The sequence below is a fragment of the Podarcis filfolensis genome (assembly GCF_964270895.1).
Source record: "Podarcis filfolensis genome assembly, chromosome: 5".
Classification (NCBI taxonomy): Eukaryota; Metazoa; Chordata; class Lepidosauria; order Squamata; family Lacertidae; genus Podarcis; species Podarcis filfolensis.
The window spans coordinates 3,446,235-3,469,600 of NC_139608.1; the positions used below are offsets into that span (position 1 = coordinate 3,446,235).

General features: G+C 44.1%; 2 protein-coding genes across 2 annotated transcripts; both read right to left on the reverse strand.

Annotated features, from left to right (window-relative positions):
• Positions 1–7,418: 7,418 nt before the first annotated feature.
• LOC310762244 (receptor-transporting protein 2-like) lies at positions 7,419–11,016 on the reverse strand. Its single transcript, XM_083612973.1, has 2 exons — positions 9,860–11,016; positions 7,419–9,611 (listed from the first exon to the last, which is right to left on the reverse strand). Exons 1-2 carry the CDS (start codon positions 10,018–10,020, stop codon positions 8,843–8,845), a joined length of 930 nt encoding a protein of 309 aa, XP_083469099.1. The 5' UTR covers positions 10,021–11,016; the 3' UTR covers positions 7,419–8,842.
• Positions 11,017–16,385: 5,369 nt separating this feature from the next.
• Positions 16,386–19,085, reverse strand: LOC310762255 (receptor-transporting protein 2-like). The gene is made up of 2 exons (XM_083612990.1): positions 18,810–19,085; positions 16,386–17,394 (listed from the first exon to the last, which is right to left on the reverse strand). Exons 1-2 carry the CDS (start codon positions 18,968–18,970, stop codon positions 16,827–16,829), a joined length of 729 nt encoding a protein of 242 aa, XP_083469116.1. The 5' UTR covers positions 18,971–19,085; the 3' UTR covers positions 16,386–16,826.
• Between the last annotated feature and the right edge of the window lie 4,281 nt (positions 19,086–23,366).

A 23,366-nucleotide genomic window follows, 5' to 3' on the forward strand; every position in this document is an offset into this window, starting at 1 on the left:
CCCAGGTGACAAGCTTCACAATGCTCATGCTTATGCGGGCCCCTGTTCTCATGTACCACCTCAAAGAGTCTGCTGTCATCTAAGTGTTCCCCGTAGCATTTCTTTCTGATGCTGAAGATCAAGCACTCAACGCTATGGACAACATCCTCCTCGCTGAACTGTGGCTCTTCGTACTTGTCTGAAGAGCACTGGTAGCATCGCTGCCTAAAGGTCCTCATCCTGACCGACCCTTGATTCCCATATCGCTCCAGGTGCATATGGAACAAGATGACAACTTGATGTGAGGACCAGCTGTGGTAGCATCGTGAACATGTAAAGCTAAAAGAGACAAAGGTGGGAGGAATGGAGAAGAACAGCAACAGGTTTAGAGACTTCTCTTTGGGGTTATCCTGGAGAAAGTGCCTCCTTTTGATACTTTGAACCTGCAGTTGATAACCCCAGATGGACGATCCCAGTTAGCAGAGGTGAAATATACTCGGAGTCGAATGTGAATTACATGCTCCTTATTCAGTTCATAGTAGCAATGAGTGAAACTTCCCCCAAAACGTCTATCTATATATACATTATTTACACAATGGGCCCCGCGTGATTGGCTAATTCCAGGCTGTTCCTGTAGGCCAATCAGGTTGCGGATTCACGTCATCCAGGAGCCTGATTGGCTGCTCCTGCAGGCCAATCAGGTCACTGATTCACTTCTGTTATGTACTGAGTTGAATAGGATCCAAAATGCAGCAATCTGATTGGTTCTAGAACAATAGGATTCAGAATGCAGCAGTCTGATTGGTTCTAGAACAATAGGATTCAGAATGCAGCAGTCTGATTGGTCCTAGAACACTAGGATCCAGAATGCAGCAGTCTGATTGGTCCTAGAACAATAGGATCCAGAATGAAGCAGTCTGATTGGTCCACAGGAACCACCCAATCCAGCTCCAGGTGGAAGTAAATACGCAACCTGATTGGCCTACAGGAGAATCCCGGAATTAGCCAATCACGTGGGGCCGATTGTGTAAATAATGGATATAAAGCAGACATTCTGGGGGAACTTCCATTCCTCCTCACCACTATGAGCTGAATAAAGAGCATGAAATCCACTCTCAACTCTGAGTATATTTCAACTTCCACCTGGAGCTGGATTGGGTGGCTCCTACTGACCAATCAGACTGCTGCATTCTGGACCCTATTGTTCTAGGATTCAGCTCAGTACATAACAAAGGGCTCATCCACACTTGGGCCCGAGAGCTTTCCTTGCTGTTCTGCAGCTGTGCCTTGCAAAAATCCAATCTTACCACTGAATCAGATCTTAGAAGACAGGTGGAAAACCCAAAGAGGTTTTGTTTAACTGAGCTGCAGTTCAGTGGGTAGGATCGTGCTTTCGCAAGGTACCGCCGTGGAACCATAAGAAATGGTCTCGGACTTGGGGGGACTAATCAGTACACAATATGCTCAGAAACTGGGATGCGGGTGGCGCTGTGGGTTAAACCACAGAGCCTAGGACTTGCCGATCAGAAGGTTGGTGGTTCGAATCCCTGCAACGGAGTGAGCTCCCGTTGCTGGGTCCCTGCTCCTGCCAACCTAGCAGTTCGAAAGCACGTCAAAGTGCAAGTAGATAAATAGGTACCGCTCCGGCGGGAAGGTAAACGGCGTTTCCGTGCGCTGCTCTGGTTCGCCAGAAGTGGCTTAGTCCTGCTGGCCACATGATCCAGAAACTGTACGCCAGCTCCCTCGGTCAATAAAGCGAGATGAGCGCCGCAACCCCAGAGTCGGCTACAACTGGACCTAATGGTCAGGGGTCCCTTTACCTTTATGCTCAGAAAACGAGTCAAAAGAAACTGTGTATGAGCCTGGAGTCACATGAAATCCCAGAGCTCCCTTCTGCCCTGCTTTCAAGAGAGGGAGCTGTTGTACTGGTTCTCGAAGGTTTTTTTTTCCCCTGGGCCACACTTTCAGAATACAAATTTGCTTGTGCTGGACTGAATTTTTCATTGATAAGAAAGCACAAAGAAACAACTTCTAGAAGTGCTTGATTTATAGAACAAAACACATCTACTTGACTATGGGACACCCAGAAAGTTTAAAACAATGCAGCTACAGAAGAACATGAATCATCTCGCAGATATAATTATAAATAAACAAGCCTCTTATATGTGTATCTTAAATATGTATACAAACTCAATTAGAGGTGTGAGCTTGCTTTTGCCAGGTAATCTCAGGTCTCATTTGAGACAAATAAATACCCATCTCTTCATCAACACAAAGAAACCTTTCTCTTTTCTGATCTTTCGTATTTGTCAGAGTTGAAAATCCCTGTGCAACACAATATGTCATGGAGAACTGTAGAAGAATAGCCAATGCTCTTGAAGAGAGGCATAGATACTGTTTCTGGTTGTATATACCCCCCGAAATTATTTTGGTACTGTACTGTACTATACTATACTATACTATACTATACTATACTATACTATACTATACTATAGCAGAAACTGCAATTAATCCAGAATGCGGCAGCTAGACTGGTGACTGGGAGTGGTCGCTGGGACCACATAACACCGGTCCTGAGAGATCTGCATTGGCTCCCAGTACGTTTCCGAGCACAATTCAAAGTGTTGGTGCTGACCTTGAAAGCCCTAAACGGCCTCAGCCCAGTAGACCTGAAGGAGCGTCTCCACCCCCATCATTCAGCCTGGACACTGAGATCCAGCGCCGAGGGCCTTCTGGCAGTTCCCTCATTGCGAGAAGTGAGGTTGCAGGGAACCAGACAGAGGGTCTTCTCAGTGGTGGCACCCACCCCGTGGAACACGCTCCCTTCAGATGTGAAGGAAATAAGCAGCTATCCTCTCTTTAAAAGACATCTGAAGGCAGCCCTGTTCAGGGAAGTTTTTAATATTTAACGCTGTACTGTTTTTAACACTTGATTGGGAGCCGCCCAGAGTGGCTGGGGAAACTCAGCCAGATGGCGGTGTATAAATAATAAATTATTATTATTATTATTATTATTATTATTATTATTATTATTATTACTATACTACTGAAAACAAACTGGCAAGGTTTGACTCAGGTGCAGTAAAGGTGTAGCGGCAAAAAGTTTTGTGTGCACAGCTGCTACCCATCTCACAATAACCCCCTGTCTGAGGGAACCCCAGCAGATCGTTGAAGCCACTGGTGTGCCGGAGCACATTATGGGAAGAGCTGTAGCTCAGGAGAAGAGATCAGGATCAGACCCCAATGACAACTCTAGGTAGGGCTAGGAGAGAGCCCTGAATGAAACCCTGGACGCAGGCATGGCCAAACTTGGCCCTCCAGCTGTTTTGGGACTACAACTCCCATCATCCCTAACTAACCAGTGGTCAGGGATGATGGGAACTGTAGTCCCAAAACAGCTGAAGGGCCACGTTTGGCCCTGCCTGCTGGAGAATCGCTGTCAGTCAGGGTAGGCAGTACTGAGCATCTGACACAGCAAAAGGCAGCTTTTTATGGCTCTGTGCATTGCAAAATTATTGGGTATGCAGTAGCAGCTGATGTTTTACCTTCCGTGAGCGTGTTCCTGCAGCGATTTCCTCCATGGAGATGCCACATTATGGAAGTCAAGGCTCTGATCCATTGTTAGTCTCCAGAAATCTCTCGGTTTCACTGCTTCAATTTGCTCCTTGAAAACCGCTCTCCAAAAGTCCATGTTCATCCTCTTCGTGTATATTTTGGGATCGGTCCTGCTTAATATAAAGCCTATTTTGTTTTTTCAGAGGCCCGTATCGGAGTCCAGTGAAACAGTGGGTGGTTCACCTTCTTGCCAGCTTTCTATTTCCTCTCTCACACAAGTTGCCCAGCCCAAACCTTTGAGAAACGAAACTGAAGTGAGACTTACCAGGAAGAGTTTCTTAACAAACAGCATCAGAAGTTGAAAGCCAACTCTGATGGCTTTGGGGCAATACCTTTTGTAGCAATACTTCACTATGGCCCCTTAGGCTTCCCTGCTAGGGTAGCGCTGAACACGTTGTTTCTACAGATTTCCTACCCCTTTGGCTCCTGAGTTATAAGTACTTGCAGGATTTGGCTCCTAGCACACAATGACCTCACTGTGCCCTTTTTCGTCTGTTTTAATGAAATAATCAAATAACTACCGTATGTTTCGCTCTATAGGACGCACCCAACCATAGGACGCACCTTGTTTTAGAGGGGGAGAACAAGAAAAAAAATTCTCCCCCTCTCTGCTCAGCGCCCCTTCAGCGAAGCGGCAGGAGAAACGGAGCCCCTTCCATTTCTCCTCCCGCTTGGCTGAAGGGGCGCTGCACAGCTCTCCCTCTCTGCTGAAGCCAGGAGAGTCTTGCTCTCCCGGCTTCAGCAAAAGGAACCCGAAGCCTGCGGAGCACAGCGCAAGTTCCCGCTGCGCTCCAAAGGCTTCAGGCGGCTATCCCCGAAGCCTGGAGAGCGAGAGGGGTCGTTGCGCACCAACCCCTCTCGCTCTCCAGGCTTCAGCGAAAGCAACGCGTAGCCTCCGGAGCACGGAGGGAGCGCTCCCTCTGCGCTTTGGAGGCTTCGCGTTGCTATCGCTGAAGCCAAGGAGCCTGCATTCACTCCATAGGACGCACACACATTTCTCCTTCATTTTTGAAGGGGGAAAAGTGCGTCCTATAGAGCGAAAAATATGGTAAGTGTTTTCCACGCAGTTTGCTCTCCTTACCTTGATGCTTCCATCAGCTGGGGCTTCCTGTAACTTGTGGAGCATAGATATTGCAAGCAAACATTGGTTCCTGAGATCGAGGAACAGGCTTTGTCTATGGTCGGTTACAATTGGACTCCATTTTTAATCAAGATGGCGGTTGGAGCCTTTCAAAATGGTGCTGAATTTAACCACTGATTTCAAAACTGCACTGATTTCTCAGAATTCCTGAGCAATGGCAGGATACGAGGCTGATAGTCCACTATATATTGTTATGGGAGTGGGGGTTGGTCTGGATTATATTGGTGGGACCCTTCCAGGGCTGTGAGTCTATATTGTGAGAAATGTAAATGTTGTCTTTTCAGTTTGCTCCTGCAGAAGAGAAAAATGCTTTTATCAATCATAAAAATCATAGGGCTATAAGAAAATTGCAACTGAGGTGTGTAAGCCTATAGGAATATTGCAGCCAGGGTGTGGGTGGCTGTTGCTAGCATATTTCAAACTAGCTGTGGTCATGTTTATTTAGAAAAAATGAGGCTTTTTGAGAGAACCAAGTTGTTGCAAGATTCTGAATAATTAGAATATCTTTGGCAACTGTGGCCAGGGGCTTTTTGCAAAACAGGTACAGAGGTACCTCGGGTTAAGAACTTAATTTGTTCTGAAGCTCCATTCTTAACCTGAAACCGTTCTTAACCTGAGGTACCTGTTAAGTTGTGGGTGAATATATCAGACGACAGAGCGATTCTTCAAACAGCTCTTCTTTATTCAGAGGCCAGAACAGAACTGAACTGAGGAGCTCAGCCAGCCTGCTTATATAGAGCTCCAGTACAACATTACTGTAGCAACTTTCTAAAACTATCCAATCACTGAACGTCACTTTCGATCCTTCATTTGCATAAAAACTATCCAATCACTGAACGTCACTTTCGATCGTTCATTTGCATAACTATCTACAGTATCCCCCTGCTGGCCCAGGGTGAGAACTTCAGTACATAACAGTACCACTTTAGCTAATGGGGCCTCCCGCCGCTGCCATACAATTTCTGTTCTCATCCTGTAGCAAAGTTCTTAACCCAAGGTACTATTTCTGGGTTAGCGGAGTCTGTAACCTGAACATAACTGTCAACTATCAGATTTGAAAATAAGGGATCAGCAGCCTCACCTGTCCCAGGGACAGTCTACGGGATATCTAACAATCCGGGATAGCAGTGGGAAGTAGTGGGAAACGGCGCTGGAATAAGAGAATTTCCCGCAAAAAAAGGGAAGGTTGACAGCTATGAACCTGAAGCGTCTGTAACCTGAAGCGTCTGTAACCCGAGGTACCACTGTAGTTGAAACTGGTGTTACACACTTTGGTGAAATAAAGGAACATACCAGTAGCTTTATTGCTAAAAACAGTATGTAAGGGGGGAAAGGCTTGGCCAAATAAGGGGCTTTGGGGAACAGGAAAAACTAACCAAATAAGGGGCTTTGGGGATGAAAGAGGGAGTAGGAGGTTGGATTTTACATTGCAATAGACGGATGCGATAGGTGTGAACTTTGAACGCCCCTTCCTTGTAGGCAACGAAGGAGGGACTTGCATTAGGGGAAAGGGTTTATATATTCATGTTTTTGATAAGGAATGGCATGCCTGCCTTTTCAGGACACCCACTTGCAAGTGTTTATTTTCGATAAAATATTGCTGCTTCATCAACTTTGCCCAGACATTATTATTTCAAAGGGTTCCAGGACCCAAGTCCTGGGGACCAGCGTTTATATCTCACAATATCATTAACCCTCCAGAGTCTCTTGCTCTTCCTTTGATATTCCCCTAGAGACCTAATGTCGAAGCTTTGAATTGCCAGAGAGAGCAAGTCAGGCCTGTGTGTTTGCGAACGCCAACGATGGCTCCGCGTTGCCCCTTCACAAAGGCAGCAGCTGAGTTCAAAACCATCGGCTAACACAAGACATGCTTGGGCAAGATCTTACTAAACCAGTTTCCATGCTTTTGCTAATCCTCCCTCTGTATAGCACGCGGAAACTTAAGAAGGGCAACCAAAATGTGCTGTTCTCCCTGCCCCCTGATGCTTTCTTCCCATTCACAAAGGTGGCAGCTGAGTTCATGACCATCGGCTAACACAGGGCACGCCTGGGCTAGAAAATAGTATGCAAGCTTTTGAGTTCTTCAGAACTCTTCATCAGGCTAGATGGAGAATTCTGAAGAACTCTAAAGCTTGCACTTTTTTAAATAAAAAAACACAACAACTTTGGGGTGCGGCATTAGCCTGATAAAGGTATTGCCCTAATATGGACTTTGGAATTTTTCTTACGTGCTAACATGCCTTCCTTTATTTTCTCCTCTCTTTTCTTCCCAGTCACAGTTATGGGGTTCGAGGGACCCCAACAGCCAATTTAATTCAATCGCAATCTCATTATGCTGTTATTATTATTCCTCGGGTCAACTCTATTTCTGGCCAGCTAAGAATTTCTATATATATTGATTATTTCCATAAGTAGTTAAATGCCCTGTGTTCCAAATCTGCATATAAGAAGCTCATTTTGTTTAGGTAAGCCTACCCAGATGTTTAGAACGATTATGCAAGTTTCAATCTGTTTTTAGTCTATTGCTATTTTAATTTTTCAAAAGTCTTAAATTATTGTTGTTAATTTCTCTTATTGATAATTTCATTGCTTTATTCTTTTTGTAAACCCCTATGAAGCTTTTTTCCCCAATCAAGCATATTATAAATTTTATGAAATAAATAAATCCTGTTGCACAAACCCTTTTTGCTGGGGAGAGAGAGGGGAGTTACCGATTTGACTTCCATTGCTAGCACTACTATCATCAACATTAGGTATTTTGGAAGTATCCTTAACAAATACACAGGATCTGAGAGGGTTTTTTTCTTTTGCAATTTATTTTATTAATTTGAAACAGTTTTCTCTTACCCAATCCTTCAATGTCTTAAAATTTCCAGGAACAAGTAATACCTCAGAGAGAAATAACAACAGACCTCTCTTTTTAAGATCAAACAGAACAGGTAACAAATAATAAAATCAGATGGTAGCAGAGATATGCAGCCACATTAAAACAAAATATGTTCTTAGTTTAAAATCTTAAAACAGAAACAAGTTTGCCATTGCTGCCCCCAACCCAATGGCAAATGCAACATGGGAAAACTTTGCAAAGAGGCTTAGAAGGTAGAAACCAGTGACTCCTTAATAATTCACTGGATAGTTAACTTGCAGTACAATGCTGTACAGTTTTGGGGCACCCATAGTTAGAGTTAGTAAATGCTAGGAATTACTAAATGCTTGAAGTCTTCACCTGGGGGAGAGAGAGTGTTGCAGTGTAAAATAGAAAAATGCAGTTTAAGCTTGTCTGCCAGACCAGGGCATCGTCGGACGGCGGGGGGGGATGGGCGGAGAGCTGTTAAGATGTACAAAGATGTTGATGGTCAACACATGAAAGAAGACCTTTGAATTTGCTGAAATTCAAAGGTTAAGCTTTTTCTAGTATGGGAATGCAATTATGGGGAAAGTTCACCTGTTCAAATTCTATCTGTCGGACACTGTATTACGTGGGTGGCAATTAAAAAAAAATTGGGGGGTGGCCATCCACTCCACCTGCAAAAGAATTCACTTCTATATCAACTTGTTAATTCCCCAGGTGAGGGACCACCTGCTAAATAAACCACGGAAGTGAATTCAAGTCCCGTATCCAAGAGGGACCCAGCATTTATTAAAATCATTGCAATAGCACAGCCTTGCCAACCAGCTGCTCAGTTACTTCTCATGACCCGTAACCTTTCCTGATGTATGTAGAAGGGTGTTTATGTTTTAAGAATGTTCAGATGTTTTATGACTCTTTGTTTGAACTACTATAAAAGCTGTGTTCTGATTTGCTGATCCCACAACTAGCAGCTGATCACACAACGGTATACTTGATTGATTGATTGATTGATTGAACGACATTCTATTCGAGTAGCAAAGAAATAAAAGGGAAGAAAAGGCAAATCTTACACCGTCACAATTTGCCACTGGTGTAATAGATTCAGAATACAGAAAGGCATATTCAGACATTCGACAGCTTTTGTACAGGAGGCGACAGGGCTTCTAAAGTCACGACAGGCCAAGCCAGCAAGGGTGGGTGCCTGAATTTGCATTGCAGTTTAAATCCCCTGCCTGCTCTGCTATCACCGGAACCAGTTAGGTAATGAAAGAAAGCATATAGGCAATGAAAATTATAATTGAAATTATAAATACTGCTATAATTAGAATTATAGACCAAAGACAGTAATTGCAACCCTGTGTTGGGGCTGAGGACCCTGTGGAGGATGGGGCCAAGGACCCTGTGGAAGATGGGGGCAAAGACCCTGTGATTGATGGGGCTGAGGGCCTTGGGAATGATGGGGCTGAGGACCAGGGGAATGATGGGGCTGAAGACCCTGTGAATGATGGGGCTGAGGGCCTTGTGAATGATGGGGCTGAAGACCAGGGGAATGATGGAGCTGAGGACCTTGTGAATGATGGGGTTGAGGACCCTGTAAATGATGGGCTTGGTGTTTCTATCTGTATAATGGTCGCCGGATACCCTGTGCTTTGGGGTTTCCCATGGTGCTCTGCTTGCTTCAACCGCCCGTGTTGCCCTTTGTGGATTCCCAGCTGGCACCCTTCACAAAACTCGCGCTTATGTGGACCACCCTCGTGACAGACCACCTTAGAGAGCTGACTGCGGTCAACCTGCTCCCCATAGCACTTCTCCCTGATGTCGAGGATCAAGTCTTTCAAGATGTCGGCAACGTCGTCCTCAGAGAACTGTGGCTCTTCGTACGTGTCCAGAGAACATTCGTGGCACCGTTGACCAAAGCGCTTCATCTTGACGTGTCCTCGCCTCTCAGAACTGTCCCATTGCATGTGGAACAAGATAAGAACTTGGTATGAGGACCAGCTGTGCCAGCATCCGGAACAGGTAAATCTAGCAGGGAGAGAGGGGGAGATGATGGGAGGGGAAGCAAGCAGAATTAGGTACTTCTGTTGAGGCTCTCCTGAAGAGTGGACCTCAGGAGAACCCTACATGGAACCCTGGAGAACCACAGTCAGTCAGGGGAGACAGCCCAGGACTAGATGGACCAATGCTTTGATTCAGGAAAAGGCAGCTCTCTATGTTCCTGCGCATTACAAAAATATTAGCTATCTGGTAGAAGCTTTATTCTTTTGTTTTACCTTCCATGAGCATGTTCCTGAAATGTTTCCATCCACCCAGGTTCCACACTGTGGAATTCAATCCTGCGATCCATTGTCAGCCTCCAGAGATCATTTGGCTTCACCTCATTCATCTGCTTCTTAAAAACCCGTCTCCAAAAATCCATCGTGAGCCTATTCATGTTTCTTTTCCGATCGGTGTTGCTTAATGACAAAGGTGATTGTGGTCTTTTTTGCAGATGCCAGAATGGGATGCAGTGAGAAGGTGGGTGCCGTTTGTGATTTCCTGCTTTCCTTTCCTCACTCTCACAAGCTGACCGTTTGCGAAACAAAACTCAGCCAAGAGTTAACAACACCAGAGGTTCAAAGTCAACTGTGAGGACTTTGGGACAACTCTTTCTGTAGTTTCCAGGTGGCATGGATAGCCAACAATAGCTTTTATTACCTGTTTAGTTTACTTGCAATACAATAGTATATAGCGTACTTCCGTAGTGGCCAAGGTAACATTTCAAAGCTTCTTCATATACTATTTTGTGTTTTAGCTAATAGCTCCAATGAACATTACACTTACTGTTTGCTAACTGCCTTGATCCTTCCTCCAAAAATTATCAAGCAGTATGTCACTGGTGGTTTCAATTCTTTCTTGTTATTGTGTTTTCAGAGCTGTGATGGTTGAAGAAAGTAATGCTTTCGGATACCAGTACAGTGGTACCTTGGGTTACAGAGGCTTCAGGTTACAGGCGCTTCAGGTTACAGACTCCGCTAACCCAGAAATAGTACCTCGGGTTAAGAACTTTGCTTCAGGATAAGAACAGAAATCATGCTCCGGCAGCACGGCGGAAGCAGGAGGCCCCATTAGCTAAAGTGGTATCTCAATTTAAGAACAGTTTCAGGTTACGAACGGACCTCCAGAATGAATTAAGTTCTTGACCCGAGGTACCACTGTATACCTGGAAAGTGCAGGAGAGGAGAGTTCCCTGGGAAGCTCAACTCCTGCTTCCTAGTTTCCCATTGGGGGATCTGGTTGACTACTGTGAGAACAGGATCCTGGACTAGAGGGTTACCCATTTTCCCAATCCAGCACGCTCTTTTTTATGTTTTTATACTCCTGTATTTTAAAACGTGCTTTTGTTGCCCTGGGGAGACGGAGAACCTTGCTTCATTTTAATTGCACAAAACTAAACGTCCTGGGTATGGGCTTGAATCCCTGTCTCTCCAAACCCTTTCAGTCTGGAGAATGTGTCGGAATCTCTGCTCGGCCAAGCTGATAAAGCCTCATCTTCCTCCAAGCCGAGCCTTCAGAATCGCCTCCCTATGTCTTTAATGACCTGAGCCTTTGATAAGGCCTCAGGCACATTCTATCCAGCGGAGTTCCCAGCACAGGGAAGAGACGAGAGGTTTGGCTACATGCTATGCTTTATTTCTAAGCTACGCAGAGAGCAAAGAAAAATACATCCTCTCTCTGTGAGAGCATAGAGCAACTGAACAAAGGAACGAAGGAACAAAGGAAACAGGAAACCCACTAATGTCACATCCCCGTCTCCTTTCCCATGAGACTTCCAATAGTATGGAATCCCTGGAATGTAAACAGAGTCCTGTGACTCCACGCAGCTGCTCAGTGGGAAACAGAAACTAACAGAATATGTCCAGAAAATTGCTGAAATTCAAAGGTTGTTTCCCCAGGTGAAGGACCACTTGCTAAATAAACCATGGAAACTAATTCAAGTCCTGTATCCAGGTGGGACCCAGCATTTATTAAAACTATTGTAGTGGTTTTGTTTTTTTTTTAAAAAAAGATATTTATTGAAGTTTTACAAAAACATAAATTTAAAAAGGTCATATAAAAAGAAAGAAATACAAAAAAATAGAAAAATACATGAAAAAGAAAAAAGAAGAATAAAAACAAATCCATTTTTTGTAACCCTAACTCATTAGCTTATTTCCTTGGCCTCCTCACACCTCCCCTTTTTGTATTCCCATTTAAGTAATCAAATCAGCAAATCCTTACCCTCTTTTGTTTATCTTAACTCTGTATCTTAACATATTATAACTCTATATTTTCATCCATTATCAATTCAATTTTGCATACTCTTGTTAACTTTGTTGCTAATGCCACTTATTTTCAATCCAACATCATTTTAACATTCATTAATTTTACAGTGTTTCTGCAGATAGTCTTTAAATTTCTTCCAGTCTTCTTCCACCAACTCTTCTCCCAGGTCTCGGATTCTGCCAGTCATTTCCGCCAATTCCATATAGTCCATCACCTTCATCTGCCACTCTTCCAGGGTGGGTAAATCTTGTGTCTTCCAATACTTTGCAATCAGTATTCTTGCTGCTGTTGTTGCGTACATAAAAAAAGTTCTGTCCTTCTTTGGCACCAATTGGCCGACTATGCCCAGGAGAAAGGCCTCTGGTTTCTTCAGGAAGGTATATTTAAATACCTTTTTCATTTCATTATAGATAATCTCCCAGAAAGCCTTAATCTTTGGGCACGTCCACCAAAGGTGAAAGAATGTACCTTCATTCTCTTTACATTTCCAACATTTATTATCGGGCAAATGATATATTTTTGCAAGCTTGACTGGTGTCATGTACCACCTATATATCATTTTCATAATATTCTCTCTTAAGGCATTACATGTCGTAAATTTCATACCGGTGGTCCACAACTGTTCCCAGTCAGCAAACATAATGTTGTGACCAATATCTTGTGCCCATTTGATCATAGCAGATTTAACCGTTTCATCCTGCGTATTCCATTTTAGCAGCAAATTATACATTCTTGAAAGTATCTTAGTTTTGGGATCTAACAATTCTGTTTCCAATTTTGATTTTTCCACCTGGAAGCCAATTTTTTTATCCAAATTATAGGCCTCTCTTATTTGATAATAATGAAGCCAATCTCGCACTTTATCTTTAATTTCTCTTTTTTTAAAAAAAATTATTTTTATTCGAGAATTTTTTCCATATAGACATAACATACATAAACATACAAAGACAAAAACAAAACAAAAAAAACATGTACCATTTCATATCCTAATTTCTTGTACCTTTCTTCCCCGACTTCCTCATGCCTCCCTTTTCTGTATTCCAAATTCTTATCGATTACTCAGCAAATCTTCCCTTATTTTAATTTAGATTTAAACTGGTCTTCCTTATTCTCCTTGTCTTAACCATTGCTAATAGTAACCATTTACTTTCCAGTCCAACATCATTCTAACTTTCATTAACTTTGTGATATTTCTTTAAATAGTCCTTGAATTTTTTCCATTCTTCTTGCGCTGCTTCTCTTCCCTGGTTTCGGATTCTGCTCGTCATTTCTGCCAAGCCCATATAGTCTATCACCTTCATCTGCCATTCTTCCAGTGTGGGTAGCTCTTGCGTCTTCCAGTACTTCGCAATGAGTATTCTAGCTGCTGTTGTAGCATACATAAAGAAAGTTATATCCGTCTAACACCCCTTGGCCGACAATACCCAAGAGAAAGGCCTCTGGTTTCTTGGAGAAAGTATATTTAAATACCTTTTTAAGTTCATTATAGATCATTTCCCAGAATGCCTTAATCTTCGGGCAAGTCCACCAAAGATGAAAAAATGTACCTTCAGTTTCTTTACATTTCCAACATTTATTGTCAGGCAAATGGTAAATCTTTGCAAGCTTGACTGGGGTTATGTACCACCTATATATCATTTTCATAATATTTTCTCTTAAGGCATTACATGCCGTAAATTTCATCCCGGTGGTCCACAACTTTTCCCAATCAGCAAACAAAATATTATGACCAATGTCCTGAGCCCATTTAATCATGGCTGATTTAACCGTTTCATCTTGTGTATTCCATTTCAGCAGCAAATTGTACATTTTTGACAAGTTCTTAGTACTGGGTTCTAACAGTTCTGTCTCCAGTTTTGATTTTTCCACCTGGAAGCCAATTTTACTGTCCAGTTTAAACACTTCATTTATTTGATGATAGTGCAACCAATCTCTCACCTTCCCTTTTAATTTCTCAAAACTCTGCAATCTCAGTTTGTCCCCTTCCTTTTCCAAAATTTCCCAGTATCTTGGCCACTTGGACTCCATATTTAACTTTTTAACTGCCTTAGCTTCCATTGGCGACAGCCACCTTGGAGTTTTATTTTCCAGCAAATCTTTATATCTAACCCAGACATTTAATAGTGCTTTTCTGACAATATGATTTTTAAAACTTTTGTGTGCTTTAACCTTGTCATACCACAAATATGCATGCCACCCAAAAATATTGTTAAAACCTTCCAGATCCAAAATGTCTGTGTTTTCAAGAAGCAGCCATTCTTTCAGCCAGCAGAAAGCTGCCGCTTCATAGTACAATTTAAAGTCTGGCAGGGCAAACCCCCCTCTTTCCTTTGAGTCCGTTAATATCTTAAATTTAATTCTGGGCTTTTTGCCCTGCCAGACAAATTTAGATATGTCTTTTTGCCACTTCTTGAAACAATCCATTTTATCCATTATTTGCAATGCTTGGAACAAAAACAACATTCTTGGCAACACATTCATTTTTATAACTGCAATTCGGCCTAACAAGGAAAGCTTTAAATTAGACCAAATCTCCAAATCTTTTTTCACTTCTCTCCAAGTTTTTTCATAATTATCTTTAAACAGATTCACATTTTTAGCTGTCATATTTATACCCAAATATTTCACTTTTTTAACCACAGTCAACCCTGTCTCGTTCTGAAACCTTTCTTTTTCTAACTGTGTCAAGTTTTTCTCCAAAACCTTTGTCTTTGACTTATTCAATTTAAATCCTGCCATTTGACCAAACTCTTGAATTATTTCCAAAACTCTTTTCGTGCTAGCTTCTGGCTCTTGCAATGTAAGTACTAAATCATCTGCAAATGCTCTCAATTTATATTGTTTAGCTCCGACCTGAATCCCTTTAACCAACTGGTCCCTCCTAATCATATTAAGCAAAACCTCCAGGACCGATATAAAAAGTAGTGGGGAGATAGGGCACCCCTGACGTGTCCCTTTTTCAATCTTGAACTCTTCTGTAACCACATTATTTACAATTAATTTTGCTTTCTGTTCAGAGTATATTGCACCTATACCATTCTCAAACCCTTGGCCTACCCCCATCCCCCGGAGGTTCTTCAACATAAAACTCCAAGAAATGTTATCAAAGGCTTTCTCGGCGTCCACAAAAATCAAAACCGCCTTAGTGTTTATATTCACTTCCAACTTTTCCAAAATGTCAATTATATTCCTTACATTGTCCGACAAATGCCTTTTCGGGAGAAAGCCCGCTTGGTCCCCATGAATCTCCTCCATCAAAACTCTTTTCAGTCTCTTTGCTAAAATATCAGCAAAGATTTTATAATCCACATTCAATAACGAGATGGGTCGGTAGTTTTTAAGTTGAGTCTTTTCAGTCTCTGTCTTTGGTATAAGTGTGATATAAGCCTCACTCCACGTATCAGGTGCCCTTCTCCCCTCCATAATCTCATTACAGACTTCCTTCAAAGGTTGTATCAGTCCTTCCTTCAAAACTTTATAATATTTAGAAGTCAGTCCATCCGGCCCGGGGGATTTGCCCAGCGTCATGCCTTGAATGGCATCTTCTATTTCTTGTGCTGATATCTCCTGGTTCAAAATTGTTTTACTTTCCTGCGAAACCTTTTTCAGCCCATTTTTCTCGAGGAATTGTTGTATATCCATTTCTTTCTGCGGCCCTTGTGTGTAGAGTTGTCTAAAGTAGTTCTGAAAACAGTTCCTAATTTCCGCTGGGTTGCTTATATTCTTTCCTTCCACCTCTATATTTGTTACCGTGTTGAGTTTTTGTCTCTTCTTTATTTGCCAAGCCAATAACTTACCACATTTATCAGCAGATTCAAAAGTCTTTTGTCTCATTTGTTTAATTTTCCACTCTAATTCTTGATTCATCAGTTCCATATATTGTGTTTGATGAAATTTAATTTCTCTTAAAATCTCTTGGGATTTTGGCTTCGATCTTAATTGTTTTTCCCCTTCTTTTATCTTTTCCAAAATTCTCTCCTTCCTCTCGTTTTGCTTTCTTTTCTTTAATGTACTTTGCTGAATCAAAAACCCTCTCATCACGGCTTTGCTTGCATCCCATACTATTCTCTTTTCTACTTTAGACCTTAAGTTGATTTCAAAGTAGTCTTTCAAAGTTTTTTGGGCCTTCTTGCAAATCTCCTCATCTCTGAATAAGGTGTCATTCATTCTCCATCTGAAGGAACCAGTTGTTGTTTGCCTCATCACCATCTTTACTGCATTGTGGTCGGAGAAAGTTTTTGGGCAGATTTCTACTTTGTTTATGTTCGGCGCCATACTGCTAGTCACCCAAATTTGGTCAATCCTTGTCCATGTCATTTTGGCTTCAGAAAAGAAGGTTCCCTCTCTTTCTAATGGGTGTTTTGTTCTCCAAATGTCAATCTTTAATTTCTCAAAACTCTGCAATTTCAATTTATCTCCTTCTTGCTCCAGTCTTTCCCAATATTTCGGCCATTTGGCCTCCATATTGAGCTTTTTCTGAGCCTTCGCTTCCATTGGTTTTGCCATCCAGCTGCTCGGCTGCTTCTCATGACCTGTAACCTTTCCTTATGTTTGTAGAAAGGTGTCTATGTTTTGAGAATGTTCAGATGTTTTATGACTCTTTGTTTGCTGTGTTTTAACTACTATAAAAGCTGTGTTCTGATTTGCCTCTAACGAGCAGCTGATCACACAACGGCCAATTGATTGATTCAACGACATTCTATTTGAGTAGCAAAGAATTAAAAGGGAAGAAAAGGCAAAACATCTTCCACCAGAGATGTTCTGATCCGTCACAATTTGCCACTGGCGTAATAGTTTCAGAATACAGAAAAGCCTTTGCAGACATTCGGCAGCTTTTGTACAGGAGGCAGCGGGGCTTATAAAGTTACGGCAGGCCAAGCCAACAGGGGTGGGTGCCTGAATTTGCATTGCAGTTTAAATATACCGCCTGTTCTGCTATCCCCAGTACCAGACAATGAAAATTATGATTATAATTATAAAACATAGGCAGCAATTGCAACTCTGTATAGGGACTGAGGACCTTGTGAATGATGGGGCTGAAGATCCTGTGAATGATGGGGCTGAGGACCTTGTGAATGATGGGGTTGGTGTTTCTATCTGTATAATGGTCGCCGGATACCCTGTGCTTTGGGGTTTCCCATGGTGCTCTGCTTGCGTCAACCGCCCGTGTTGCCCTTTGTGGATTCCCAGCTGGCACCCTTCACAAAACTCGCGCTTATGTGGACCACCCTCGTGACAGACCACCTTAGAGAGCTGACTGCGGTCAACCTGCTCCGCATAGCAACTCTCCCTGATGTCGAGGATCAAGTCTTTCAAGATGTCGGCAACGTCGTCCTCAGAGAACTGTGGCTCCTCGTACGTGTCCAGAGAGCATTCGTGGCACCGTTGACCCAAGGGCTTCATCTTGACGTGTCCTCGCCTCTCAGAACTCTCCCATTGCATGTGGAACAGGATAAGAACTTGGTGTGAGGACCAGCTGTGGAGGCATCCGGAACAGGTAAATCTAGCAGGGAGAGAGATGGGGGGAGGCGGGGAGCAAGCAGAATTTGGTACTTCTGTTGAGGCTCTCCTGAAGCATGGACCTTGCTTATCGTACATTGTAACCTGCAGCTAATTGCCCATAGAGAACAATGGTTTTAAAGTACTCAGTGACTCCCCCTCCCAGTGGTTCTTCCCAAGCCATACCCACTTGGGCACCTGATATCAGGTGAGAAGGAAAGGAGAGCAAAGGTGTTGTGATAGAGAGAACATCCACCAAAACATCATATCACATGAGACAAACTGCCCCCACATGAGCTAATGAGCTTCCACAGCAGATTATAACGGGATATTTCTACTTAATGGATTTTCCATGGGAAGAGGAAATTCAGAGAGAGAGCGAGATGATAGATATAGATAGATGATAGATAGAGATGATAGATAGATAGATAGATGATAGATAGATAGATAGATAGAGATGATAGATTAGATAGATAGATAGATAGATAGATAGATAGATGATAGATAGATAGATAGATAGATGATATAGATGATAGATATAGATAGATAGATAGATAGATAGATAGATAGATAGATAGATGATAGATAGATAGATAGATAGATAGATAGATAGATAGATAGATGATAGATAGATAGATGATATAGATATAGATAGATAGATAGATAGATGATAGATAGATAGATGATAGATAGATAGATAGATAGATAGATAGATAGATAGATAGATAGATGATATAGATAGATAGATAGAGATATCTTGGCATTTTGAAGATGTTGACATCATACAGATGCTGCAAAAGAGAGTTTGGATTTGATATCCCGCTTTATCACTACCCGAAGGAGTCTCAAAGCGGCTAACATTCTCCTTTCCCTTCCTCCCCCACAACAAACACTCTGTGAGGTGAGTGGGGCTGAGAGACTTCAGAGAAGTGTGACTGGCCCAAGGTCACCCAGCGGCTGTATGTGGAGGAGCAGGGAAGCGAACCCGGTTCACCAGATTACGAGTCTACCGCTCTTAACCACTACACCACACTGGCTCTCTGTGTGCATAAGCACTATCAATCCCACAATAAACTCCCAGCTGGGCTCACTCTGCAGGTGTGCTGGAGCACAATATGGGATGAGACCTAGATCAGGAGAAGAGAGTCCGCACACAGAATGTCCCACTTTCAATCCCCAATGGCATTGCAGGGGGTTGGACTAGATGACTTGGGGTCCCTTCCAACTCTAGTATTCCACGATTCCATTTAGGGCCAAGAGAGAACCCTACATGGAACCCTGGAGAACCGCAGCCGGCCAGGGGAGACAGCAGAGTGCTAGATGAGCCAATGCTCTGAATCAGGAAAAGGCAGCTCTCTATGTTCCTGCGCATTACAAAAATATTAGCTATCTGGTAGAAGCTTTGTTCTTTTGTTTTACCTTCCATGAGCATGCTCCTGAAATGTTTCTGTCCATCCGGGTTCCACGCTGTGGAATTCAATCCTGCGATCCATTGTCAGCCTCCAGAGATCATTTGGCTTCACCTCATTCATCTGCTTCTTAAAAACCCATCTCCAAAAATCCATCGTGAGCCTTTTCATGCTTCTTTTCCAATCGGTGTTGCTTAATGACAAAGGTGATTGTGGTCTTTTTTGCAGAGGCCAGAATGGGATGCAGTGAGATGGTGGGTGCTGTTGCCGATTACCGTATTTTTCGCTCTATAAGACGCACCAGACCACAAGACGCACCTAGTTTTTGGAGGAGGGAAAAAAAAATACTCTGAATCTCAGAAGCCAGAACAGCAAGAGGGATCACTGCACAGTGAAAGCAGCAATCCCTCTTGCTGTTCTGGCTTCTGGGATAGTTGCGCAGCCTCCATTCGCTCCATAAGACGCACACACATTTCCCCTTACTTTTTAGGAGGGAAAAAGTGAGTCTTATGGAGCAAAAAATACGGTACCTGCTTTGCTTTCCTCACTCTCCTAAGCTGACCGGTCCGTACGTTTGCGAAACGAAACTCAGCCAAGAGTTAACAACGCCAGAGGTTCAAAGTCAACTGTGAGGACTTTGGGACAAGTCCACTCACCGCTTTATCGGTGGGCGGCATTGCATTGGGAAAGCCTTTGGTTGGCTGGAGGGGAGGTTATTGCCTTCGCCTTCCCCTCCTCAGTAAGGGTATCCTGTTAAAGGGATCTGGGGTGTGCATACTGTCCGAAGCCTGGGCGTGGGCTAGGGCCATGTCACAGCCCCTACTGGGACCCCTCAGGGTGGTGCCACTATCTCATGTAAGTCATAGGGAACCCCCTATCGGTGGTTTGCCCTTCCGTGGACTCCCTGCAGATGGGCAGGAGTCAAGATATAGCCTAAGACAAACCGCTCACATCTGCAATCAATTAAATTGTGTCCTATTTCAACCCATGAACCAAAATACTTTCTGTCAGTGTGTTTTATTGTTCTCCTAGGAACTTTGTGGCTCAGGTGCCTTGGCACGCAACTCCTTCTGTAGTTTCCAGGTGGCATGGACAGCCAACAATAGCTTTTATTCCCTGTTTAGTTTACTTGCAATACAGTGGTATGTAGGGTACTTCCGCAGTGGCCAAGGTAACATTTCTAAGTTCTTTGTATACTATTTTGTGGTTTAGCTAATAACACCAATGGACATTACACTTACTGTTTGTTAACTGCCTTGATCTTTCCCCCCACAATTATCAAGCAGTATGTCACCGGTGGTTTCAATTCTTCCTTGTTATTGTGTTTTAAAAGCTGTGACGGCTGAAGAAAGTAACGCTTTGGGATACCAGTACCTGGAAACTGCAGGAGAGGAGAGTTCCCTGGTTTCCCACTGGCACACCTGGTTGACCACTGTGAAAACAGGATCCTGGACTAGACGGTCACCCATTTTCCCGATTCAGCAGGCTCTTTTTATGTTTTTATACTCCTTTCTTTTAAAAAGTGCTTTTGTTGCACTAGGGAGACAGAGAACTTTACTCCACTTTAATTGTGCAAACCCAAATGTCCGGGTTATGTGCTTGAATCCCTCCTCCACAAACCCTTACAAGTCCGGAGAATGTGTCCAGAGAATTATATTCAGGTGGTGGACTCTCATTCCTTGGAGCTTTTTAAGCAGAGGTTAGATGGCCACCTGTTCTGGTTGCTTTAATTGAGATTCCTGCATTGCAGCGGGCTGGACTAGATGACTCTCGTGGCCCCTTCTAAGTCTACGATTCTATGATTCCCCTTGAATTAGAGCCAGAAATTCCCCTTGAATTGGAGCCAGAATTGGAGCCACAAATGATTCCCCTTGAATTGGAGCCAGAAAGTACGATTCACCTTCCAATGCCTTCTTGCTTTCTAAAAGCAAAGCACGTTGTCTGACCCACAGGGAATCTCATTTCCACACCCACTCAAGACGCACACAAGGCCACATTTGCATAGTCAGGCACGCCAGCAGCCACACTTCACCCCTTTGCAGGAAATGCGCGCAATTTCCTGCGGTATAACAGAACAACCCCACTTCCGACCACCAATACCTCGGATGCTGATTGGGCGTCACAGCGACACCTAGTCATGCCCATGCCAAGAGAGCCAGGTGGTTTGTCTGCTCTCGCAGCTCCCGGCGATTGAGGTTCACAGTTCTGAGAAGCAGCCAGAGGCCTTTTTTCAAGTCAGCATTTTTCTGCTGCCACAGCTGCGCCCGCCTCCAGAATCGTTCAGCTGCACAGACTCAGGAGGCTGCGAAAGGACACCTTTCAGGGGGTGGGAAAGACTGAAAGGCTGCAGGACAGGTGGGTAGGTAAATAAGCAAGTAGAGGACCTGAATCTGGCAACATGTAAAGGCAGGGTGTTATGTACTGAGTTGAATAGGATCCTAAATGCAGCAGTCTGATTTGTCCTAGAACAATAGGATCCAAAATGCAGCAGTCTGATTGGTCCTAGAACAATGCAGCAGTATGATTGGTCTGCAGGAGCCACCCAATCCAGCTCCAGATGGAAGTGAATCCACAACCTGATTGGCCTACAGGAGAATTCCGGAATTAGCCAATCACGTGCAGCCCATTGTGTAAATAACATATATAAAGCAGATACTTTGGGGGAACTTCCATTCCTCCTCACCACTATGAGCTGAATAAAGAGCATGAAATCCACTCTCGACTCTGAGAATATTTCACAGGGACTTTTTGCTTCTTCTTTTTTTATATTAGTACTGATTGGGTAAAAGGGGTAATTCATACTGCAGTGCTCTGTCCAAACAATAGTACAGTTTTCTGAAGTTACCTGAAAGCAGGCCTGGGTAGTTACTGCTGAAGGATCGATAGCTCAGACTATTAATCTCAGGGTACTGGGCTGGAGCCCCATGTTGGGCAAAAAATTTCCTGCATTGTAGGTGTTGGACCAACTCTACAATTCTATAGTTCTATGATTCTGCTGGTAGCAAATTCTATAGGGCAGGGCCTCAGCCCCAGTGAAGTTCAGCTGAACCTCATCGGTGCAGAAGTTCTTGGAGATCGAGGTAGAGCATAAGAAGTCAGGTCCTTAAACTACTTTGTCCCCAAGTTGTTTGGGACTTTGTGAATCACCACAAGTGCCCTGAACCTGTCCTGGCAGCAAACCAGCAGGTGCATGCTCATGTTCACAATGAAGGAAGTTTAAGTATTTGTTTTTATCTACCTACCTATCTTTCTCCTTTGTATTGTTTCAATGGGTTCTGAGGTATGGGCTGGAGATTCTAGTCGGTGATAGACTATGGGGGGTGCTGTATTTTTCACTCTATAAGATGCACCCGACCATAAGACGCACCTAGTTTTAGAGGAGGAGAACAAGAAAAAAGATATTCTCTCCCTCTCTGTGCAGTGCCTCTCCAGCGAAGCAAAGCCAGGAGAGCAAGAGGGATCGGTGCGCACTGATCCCTCTTGCTCTCCTGGCTTCAGCGAAAGCAACGCGAAGCCTGCATTCACTCCATAAGATGCACACACATTTCCCCTTACTTTTTAGGAAGGGGAAAGTGCTGGTCCCAGGGGCTAACCGAGAGGCGAGGTCTGAGTCCAGTCCGAGGTTGATGGTGCGGTAAGGAGGCTGTCCATCAAAGCTGAAGCAGGGTCCAAGGCAGGGAGTCGGGTGGGGTCAGGAAGTCTGGCAGAAGAGCAGGACACAGGGCGCAGGCAGGAACAGGTTAGCAACAATGTTGCTCCCACAACCTAGGACTGGGGCTGACTGGCTTTTATCTGCCCCGAGGCATAGGGCGGCCCCGGTCCACAGGTGACTCGCCTCTCCTGGCCCAGAGGCGAGCACTCCTCCTGCGGGAACTTAGTTCCCTCCGCCTCTCTGCCCGGAGCCTCTGCAGCTCACGAGAGGCTGGAGGGTTACTGGACCCAGAGGCAACCTCCTCTTCCCCTGACGGGGCCGGGAGTGGAGCACCTGCAGGCAATGGGTCCTCCATCATCTCAGGAGCCAGAGCAGACTCAGCTGGTGCCTGCACCTGAGGATCCAGCACAGGTGAGGACCCTTCAGGCTGAAGCCCCAGCCCCGGCTCAGCTGGTTCTGGAGACGGGGAGTCCTATGCAGGCTGGGATTCCTCAGGTTCAGCCTCTGAATCCGAATCCCAGGCCATCACATGTGTCTTATAGAGCAAAAAATATGGTAATTAAAAATCAAGTCAAGTACAACATTACCTGCTTTGCTAGAGTGGTTGTGCAGGGGATATTTGGTCCAGCCAGTCGAAACTTCCTGTTCCTCCTGGCATGGAGCATCCTTCCTTGCGTGTGACTAGTAGGTGGCATGACCTTCGCAGCAGGGGCGTAGGAAGGGGGTGCGGGGAGTGCGGCCCACACCCAAATGTCATCCCTGAGGGGGTGACAAAAAGGCACACCGTGGGAGGCGGCACTTACCACGGGGCCTGGCCTGCAGCACGCCCAAGCCACGCGTCTTTCTTGGGAGTGACGCGGTGGTTCGGGGCCCCACACTGCCCGAAACGGCAGCATGGGGCTTGCGTCCGCCAGA